Raw genomic sequence first — 8,923 nt, 5'->3', positions numbered from 1 at the left:
GCACAAAACATGGCGACTTCCATGTGCGAGTGAGCTAGGAGCTAGGTGAGCAAATCGTTGGCGCTATTACATGGAATCGTTCGTTTATTTCGGAGAGGTCGTGAAGCGGGTCTGGAATGACTGCTGCCTGTAGCCTGCTGTGTAGCGTAGCATATAAAACGATAAGCTCAGAGCAGGTTTCAGTAATTTGTGTTTGTAGGCAATGACACCAGTATTGTTTCTAGCAAAGCTTCGCGCTGTTGCGCTGCAACATGTGCGAGTGTCCCGGCGATTCCTTGGTAGTTTTCCACCGCCGTTCGAGTCCATATTTAACAAGGCAGCCTATTACCAAGATAGACTGGCACTAGTAGATGCCGAAGGAACTTACACTTTTTCAAATCTTCTGGCCAGCAGTTCTACTTTGCAGGTGCACATCGACGACTTGTTGCGGGGGTCTTCCAGACAGCGCATATCGTTCTTGTGTCCCAATACAGTATCTTATGTTATTACTCAGTGGGCGTGCTGGATGAGCGGCAATGTGGCCGTGCCACTGTATTGGAATCATCCACGCTCGGTTCTAGAATATTATATTAAAGATTCTCAGAGCGCGCTACTCGTGAGCACAAAAGCCTACGCGGACCGTTTGCAGCCAATAGCTAAAGAGCTAGATTTGCCGCTAGTGGTCCTTGATGAAGACGTGAAGAAGGAAACTGGCTTCACGCCGTCTAAACAGGTTGGTGCTCAGTGCTCCACATTCACAACCTGGACGTGGGCCTTGAAATAAAATATTTCATCCAGTTGGTGCTCCGCTGCATCTGAAACCTGCTTGCAGAAAACCGACGAATGGAAGCGACTGAAACACAAGGATGCTCAAATATTGTACACAAGTGGCACTACAGGGCCCCCAAAAGGCGTCGTTACGACCCACAACAACCTGTTCGTCCAAGCCTCTGCCATAATCGGCGCGTGGGAATTCAGCTCATCGGATGTAGTGCTTCACACGCTGCCCCTGCATCATACACACGGCGTTGTGAATGCTTTGGTGGCTCCTTTGTATGCGGGAAGCACATGTGTCATGCTGCCCCAGTTTGAAGCTGCTGAAGTAAGTTGTTAGAATGGCCCTTAGTGCCTGAAAGGCAGGTCTTTTTGCTTGCTTTGTTAAAATGCCGCATATGCGGGCCCAAGTGTTCACGAAACCGTCGCAGGAAATCGCTAGGTAACTCTACATAAAAGGGTAGATAGGTGATGATGACACCTTTAGCAAGCTTGTAACTTCCCCACTCATTCTGCTGGGGATATTGAGCCGGAAAGCTCTTGTGGGCACTTGTGAACTTCTGGCTATCGGTGCATATTTTGTGCGGCCAAATAACTGAGTCAAACATCTGTTTGTTATTCCTTTAATGCCTTAATTTGCATTACTGTTCCACTTAAAGGCTTGCACGTTTTGAACTTGCTGAAATGCATAAGGTGCATTACGTGGCTGCAGTTGTTGCTGTGGTTAAAGCATTCTGTGGCTTTCAGGACATGGACTTGATCAAAGTAACAGACAGGTTAGCTAACTGGTAATGCATCGTGAAAAATGGTAGTGCCAACAGATGAAAGACGAAGCAAAGCTTCCGTCTGTTAATGCTGTTATTTTCCATGTTATGCTGTTATTAATGCTGTTATTTTCTACCAAATAACTCAACTCTTTGTATTGCTTCATCTGTAGTACCTTGAGCCCTTTTCTCTGTGTTGCTTCTCCTTCTAGTTCAGTGCTCGTGACTTCCATTCTTTGCTTCATCTTTTGTTTGTACTGTTTTGTATGATGGACTGGATCCTTTGTCACAGCACTTGTGCTTTTAGTGGGGCAGAGCTTATTTACTCTGATATGTGCTGCCAGCCAGTGTTAAAGGACACACTGGCTGGTGTGAATTAGGCTGGGGTCATGCATAAATGCACTTATCCTCACAGCCCCTTGTTGCTTCAGAATGCAAAGCTCCAGGACTTTAATCTGGTGTATAATGAAGTCAAGAAATATTATTTGTTGGTACATGAACCTTGTAGTGCACAGTGCAATGTCTGTAACTGGAGTTGTGTGCTGAAAGGGAATATTGCAGGTGCCTTACTGAAATGCAAGTTGCATGAGAAGTAGGTTTGTGGGAGAAGGGTACAGCATATCATGTGTTAACACATCTGAAGAAACATGCTAGTTATATGAGACGATGATATCCTTGTTTTATTTTGTGCTGTTCTCTTTTTTTCCAACCTGTAATGAACCAACTAGCTCAACAGTATAATTTGCTAAAGTTGCACAAATTATTTATTGGCGTTTAATGTTGGTTACTAGTTGTGGGAATGTAGGTGTTTCAAATTCTTCTGTGAGAAAGAAGTTTCCTTGTTTTTCTTGACATCCCATGTCCCCCTTCATTTTGTACCACATCTAAATTATTGAATTAAGTGAAGTTTAGGTACTTTATCTGAGGGTAGCAGCCCTTCTCCATTCTTATGCTCCAGGTGCCTATTTTGCAGGTATGGAACTATCTCATTGAACCTCCATCAAGAGGGCCTCGAATCAACATTTACATGGCAGTTCCGACAATCTACGCAAAGCTCATACAGCATTATGACAAATTGTTTTCAGGCAACAGTGCTCCTTTCTCTAGAAGCAAAGAATTCATACGTGCAGCTTGCTCTCAGAAGATCAGGTACAAACTGCCATTTTTGCTCTTGTAACAGTATCCACTTATATAATGGTGATTGGCGACACTGGCAACTGGTCATATGCTTAATGAGACTAAAGATTGGATGAGCTTGCCTAGCTGTCTAAATGCTTTAGCTAAGTGTATGCACTCTTTTGGATCATTACATACCTTCAGAGAATAGGGTAGTTGATTGCCTCCAGCTCTGCTAGTGTTAGTTATGTAGCACTGAGTTTTTCCAGTGTCTGTTTGCCACATAATAAAAGTGAAAAGATGGAATTTGTTCAGTGTTCTACACTTTATTTTTGTTTGGAAGAAAAAAAAAAGCCACACTGCATGATTAGGCTGCTAGAGAGATTAGCCCAAAGGTGGCATCTTGATAGAAGAGCTATATTATGAAAAAGTTTTTAGTTGAAGAAAGCATGGTACTGAAGTCTGTCGTACTTTTCTCTTTTATTGTTTTATGTCAGGTTAATGGTAAGTGGGTCAGCATCTCTCCCACTTCCTGTTCTTGAACGGTGGAAAGAAATAACTGGGCACACACTCCTGGAACGTTATGGAATGACTGAAATTGGAATGGCCCTTACAAATCCTCTTCACGGAACAAGAAAACCTGGTAGTCACTTTTGAAGACCTTCATATTCGTTTTTTTTAGTGTTTCATCCTTTTTATTTCACAGAGCTCTTGATCCCATCTGCAGGGTATGTAGGAAAGCCATTCCCAGGTGTCAAAGTCTGCATTGCAAAGCCAAATGCTTATGCTGCAGCAGGCTATGATGTCATATCAACTGGGGATGAATATGGGACCAAGGTTGTGAAAGGAAGTGAAAATGAGACTGGAGACCTTCATGTGAAAGGGCCAAATGTATTTAAGGAGTACTGGAACAAACCCGAGGCTACTAAAGAAGCTTTTACAAGTGATGGCTGGTTCAAAACTGGTATGGTTGGCACATTTTTTCTCTCTTTGTGGTATTGCAGTATCGACCTGCAAACACTATGTGGCATGCAATTGTGAGCAAGACTGCTGTTCATAGAGCGTGTGCTGATATTGCTGTCCCTGTGCAGATGAGGATGATAGAAAGTCAGGTAGCTTGGAGGTGTTACTATTTATCAGAACAGTGTAGAAAAGAAACAGAGTGACAAAAGCAAACGTTAAACCGAAAATTTTGCCTAAAACTTCCAACACTCCATGCCACTTTCAGAACTGTGGGCTTGTTTGCTTAGGAAATTATTTGTCCAACATATTTGTGGTGCAGAATCAGCTGTCATGTGATAATGTTTAGATTTTAACCAGTGCTGCTGGTTGCTGTTTTTTTTTTTTTTGAGGCACTGAAGTATAATAACCTGCGGTATGGTGGTGTACAAATCTTGAAGCGATTATTGCTGCTTTCTGTAAAGCCACTTTTGAACTGCAGTACTGGTGATACGTCAAGGTCAACATTAGTAAAAATTTGGAAAATTGATGGCAAGTACCATGGCATGTGTTTAACTGACATTTGCAACTTCTTGAAAAAGCAGCTACCAGAATATCCTTGGGCAGATATAAGATTGCGCATGTTTGACGTGGGTGCTGTTTCAGAATTACTGGTATTTTTAGTTATTATCTCCGTTTCTTTTTACTTTTACGCAAGTTATGTTTGAAATTCGAGCTCTGGAAATAAGTGCTAAAAAAAATAGCTCCATTTGGCTGTGTAGTGCCAGATAGAATATAACTAACACAAGTGATCTGAACTTGGTACAGTGAGAGTGAACTACATGGTCATTGTTCAGTTTTATTTATGGTAGTAGCTTTGTTTTTATGTTTATCATATATATGTTGGTTGAGACAGGTTTATGAAAATGGACAAAATGTAATAATTACATATTATTATGTGGCTGAGGTGAAGCTTTTTTGAAGCTGCAAAGCTTTCTTATGTTAATATCTTACTTTAGGGAATGCATCATGAAACATTGTGAACCCCCAGGGAGGTTATGTGAACAAGCATGGTGATGTAGAATAAGGCATAGTTATTATGGAGCTATAATTGCTGTGTACTATTGTTTCCGTAGTCGAAGGCAGCATTACCATCAAAGCAGCGATCATGTAGCTGTGACAGGATTAACTTAGGAAGTGCTAAACATATGTGTTGATAACAAACTGCGGCCAATTGTGGTGCTCCAAGCTTGTGGTTGTGCTGTATATTTGAAGGCAATCCTGTGTATGAAAAATTTCATGTAGTGTGGTAGGGTTTTCTTTATTAAGTCTTTTTCGTTCATACTTGTAGCAGCTGGAGATTATAAATTCCAACTATGCCTCTCGTGAAATTACTGTGAGAATAAAGTTTTTTTGTTTATGTCAGCAGGGTGACCTTAGAGTGTTCCATTGCAAGAGAATGCTGAGAAGTCAGAGGTGCAAGAACTGTTTGTCGAAGCGAGCCTTACTCTCGTTTCTAAAGCAGAGCATGTTGGCAGTTGCCTAAATGATATGATGGAATGAGTGTACAGGCATGAGAGGTGTGCTGTGAAGAGGAAGGATGGGGTGCAGCGCACAGGTTCTTTGGAAGGTGCTTTTTGCCATTGTTTGCATTTTTTTAGTTTCTGCTGCATATTCTTTGTGGGAGCTGTAACACATTTGACAGATTTTTTTGTAAATCATATTTCTGTGTGTCGTTTGTCAAAAATTTATACAAACGTGCAAATTGTGTTGTTTTTGTGAGCCATTACTCTTACTGTGGCCAGAAAATTTTAATAGTTTGTGAAAGGTGTTCTCCTTGCTGTCTTCTTTTGATGGTTCCTCAGGGGACACTGCTGAATACAAAGATGGAGCGTACAGAATACTTGGTCGCACATCATCAGACATCATCAAAAGTGGTGGTTATAAGATTAGTGCATTGGATGTAGAACGCCACCTCCTAGCACATCCAGGTAAGCTTGCCAGTGAGGGTGACATGGGCATGACTATTAAATGAATCTAACTTGTGTTACAAGCTGTTGCAATGCTACTCCTGGAATGGCACTGCAAAAGCAAAATTTACAAACTTGTGTGCTGGCCTCTGGTTTAAGCTTGGGGTACTACTCTTTTGAAGTAGTGTACTTTGTGAGATGTTGGTGTTAGTGTCAGCAACATTATTGCTTCTGCGATACCTTACTATAATAGCAAATGTTTCATGTTTTTTTTTTTTAAATCTTAGAGCTATAAATCGGAGGAGGAGGTGAATCAGATGGGTAGAATAAACAGCCATTTCTGTAATGAAAGTATAAAGTTTTAATGAATCATGTTTTTTAAACTTTATTTTGGTCTGCATTACAAAGCAATGGATACCGAGGAAGAATAGGCAAAAGGTGTATCAACACCTGACAAAGGTCTACCCACCCCTTGACAAGACTGTGTACAGAATATAATGTAGAATGCATCACTTGAGGTTATATGGACTATGGAATATGGACAAGAGCATATAATGAGAAAGAGGATATATCTAATACATATCATACATACGAAATGAAATCCAGACCCGTCTGGTCGGGTATGTTCATGGTGGAAATTCTTCAAGCTACGACAAATCGTTTAAAAAAAAAAAGACGTTTCAGCCCTGGCTTACGGGGGCCTTCACAAGGCCCCCATAAGCCAGGGCTGAAACGTCTTTTTTTTTTTTAACGATTTGTCGGCGCTTGAAGAATTTCCGCCATATCATACATATGTTGTAAGGAACATCATAATTGTGGAAGGTTTGTTTGTCAGACTAAGGATACCTTCCAAGACAGTGTAAAATATGCTAAAAGTGCATGAAGAGCAAGTAAGAGCTCTTTAGCTTTTATTTCTAAAAAGACGCAAGTCATGTTTAACCCTTTGGAACGCTATGTACACAACTATGTGCAGAGCAAACTCGCCGCTTTTTCTTAGAGTGGGCTGCACTTAGCAGTGATTTCTTTGTTTCAGGTGAATTTTGCGTCTTTCATGTTGCAAATAGGGTGGTTATTTATGCCATATAGTGAGCGCAGTCAATAATATTTCGCAAAACAGTGAACGGTGGGGTAGCATATCGTCTGTCATTTTTGTGCAGACATATTTTGCCACCAGTATTAATGTCATTATTTTTCACAATTTCAAGCACAATGTGCACCTTCGAAATAGAAATTTCCAAGATCCTTCGCATGTTTACTTTAGAACTTGCAGCATTTCAGTATTGCTGTCATCAGTTATGGCACTTCATACGAAATTTTGCACATACCTGCAAAAAATTAACTGTTAGTGTTTTGCGCTGGAAAACCAATAAATTGTCTTTTTTGAGGGGCTAAATTTACTATTTAGTTGGAAAAGGCTTTTTTTCAATGAAAACAAAAAATAGCAAGTGAGAGGGTTAAGGGCAGGCACTGTCCGAATTAAACCATGTGCGAGTGACCACTGCGCAGATTTAAAACATAGGAACACTATATATACAAAGCCGTACACAAGTAGTTGCCAGTCGCTGATGAATCGCGTGCATTCGGCGCACTGCACAAGTGGCTGGAGTGGGGCACCTGGTCGCGTATCGTCCTGCACACACGGAGTGTTCACTATAGCATTCACATTACTGCGTGCTACCTGGCAATGAGTAAGCTGGATGTCAGGCCCTCCTGCTCGATGTATGCACAGAGGCTCACTATTGTTCTGTCGCGGGTGCACGCAGTGTTGCTTGGCCACAGGAGCGCCTTCCCAAGTTTGCTTTTCTTAAAATGCAAGTGTCCTAAAAAATGAGTGGGTTCAGTATCTGTGTATGCAGATAGGAAGAGTTTAGGGTCGGCTCGAAATTCAGAGGAGACCAGCTCTGACAACTGTTAATCGTATAGGTTCCCTGTAGTCAATATTGTATGCTTTTTAATGTAGATTGAAGTAGAATCAGATTTGGATATGCTTCCAATAAATTTAACATCTTTTTTACTATTGCCTTTCGGAGAAATCTTACCTGCAGAGTTGGCTACCCTATAACCCATCTCTGTGGCATTGATCCAGTACTCAATCCATAGCCGTAATTTCCTAAAATTACGAGCTTATTTTTAAAGGTGTCAGGAGTTCGAAGATCGACTAGAACTGGTTTTAGATATCAGCGGCCTGGATTTTTTGTTTCTTGGAAGCAATTTGCTATGGGTTCTCTGTCATCTTGCAGATATCCGGGATTGTGTCGTCGTTGGTCTGCCAGACATTACATGGGGGGAAAAAGTGGCATGTGCAGTGGCCCTACGAGATACAGTAGCAGAACTAACTCTGCAGGACTTACGGGAGTGGAGCAGATCTCGCATGGAAGCAGCCATGATCCCAGTGCTGCTGCGCATTGTCCAGGAAATACCCCGCAATGCCATGGGCAAGGTCAATAAGAGAGACATTGTTGCACAACTTTTTGCAAATTGTTAGGCTAGTGTTGCTAAGTTGTTGAGCAATTTGTTAACATATTTATTGGCTTAGTGGATGTGTCCTTGTATTGATGTGCTGCATTTTCTGCAGCCTGTTTGTTGGAAAATGAGCTTAGAAAGCTCCTTGCTCACTTGTTGTCTTACACTTGCTTCAAGTTTATTTAAAAATATTGAATGTTTCAGTGAAATGCACTGAATTGGTATGCATCATTTTAGTAGTGCATTTTATGTGGCATGCAAGAATTGCTCTTGTTTTTACACTGCAACTTGAAGTTTTTTTTTTCTTGTAAAACGATTTATATATGCTGGAGGGATTTAGTTTTATGTTTTGGTAACACTTGTCAAGCTTTGTTATCCCTTCGTTTTCACAAGCTGCCATTTGCATCAAGTGGTGGTATAGAAATGAAATTCAGAATAAAGGTTATTTTGCTCAGTATTGTGTGTGGCCACTTCAACAGAAGTGTCTTATGTAACTCATGAAATGAAATCTCAGTATAACGGAGTGAGAGAAATGATATATATATATATATATATATATATATATATATATATATATATATATATATATATATATATATATATATATATATATATATATATATATATATATATATATATATATATATATATATAGGCTTTTTTTTGCTGTAGCCATACATTTTCACAGCAAATGTCTTGCATCTGGAGGCTGCACACTTGAAGGTGGTCACTTCAGGCTGTATAAATCAACAGACCCAGCATTACTTATTTTCATGAAAAAGTGAACAAAAAATAATACACTGTGATAGCTCACTATTTCATTTCATTTATTTACCTTAAAGGCCCCTTTCGGAGTATTACATAAGGGGTGGGGTAATAAAAAGTTTTGTTACATTTTGTCACGATGATATATGAATT

At 40.4% G+C, this 8,923-nt stretch overlaps 1 protein-coding gene across 1 annotated transcript; it reads left to right on the top strand.

Moving 5' to 3' along the window:
* LOC144113738 (malonate--CoA ligase ACSF3, mitochondrial-like) lies at positions 1-8,462 on the top strand. The gene is made up of 7 exons (XM_077647027.1): positions 1-712; positions 812-1,081; positions 2,491-2,666; positions 3,131-3,276; positions 3,361-3,597; positions 5,438-5,563; positions 7,783-8,462. Exons 1-7 carry the CDS (start codon positions 203-205, stop codon positions 8,025-8,027), a joined length of 1,710 nt encoding a protein of 569 aa, XP_077503153.1. The 5' UTR covers positions 1-202; the 3' UTR covers positions 8,028-8,462.
* Positions 8,463-8,923: the final 461 nt, after the last annotated feature.

This window comes from Amblyomma americanum, chromosome 1, assembly GCF_052857255.1.
Source record: "Amblyomma americanum isolate KBUSLIRL-KWMA chromosome 1, ASM5285725v1, whole genome shotgun sequence".
In the NCBI taxonomy this organism is placed as follows: domain Eukaryota; kingdom Metazoa; phylum Arthropoda; class Arachnida; order Ixodida; family Ixodidae; genus Amblyomma; species Amblyomma americanum.
Note: the sequence above shows the minus strand (reverse complement) of the source record. Positions and strands in the feature narration are given on the sequence as shown.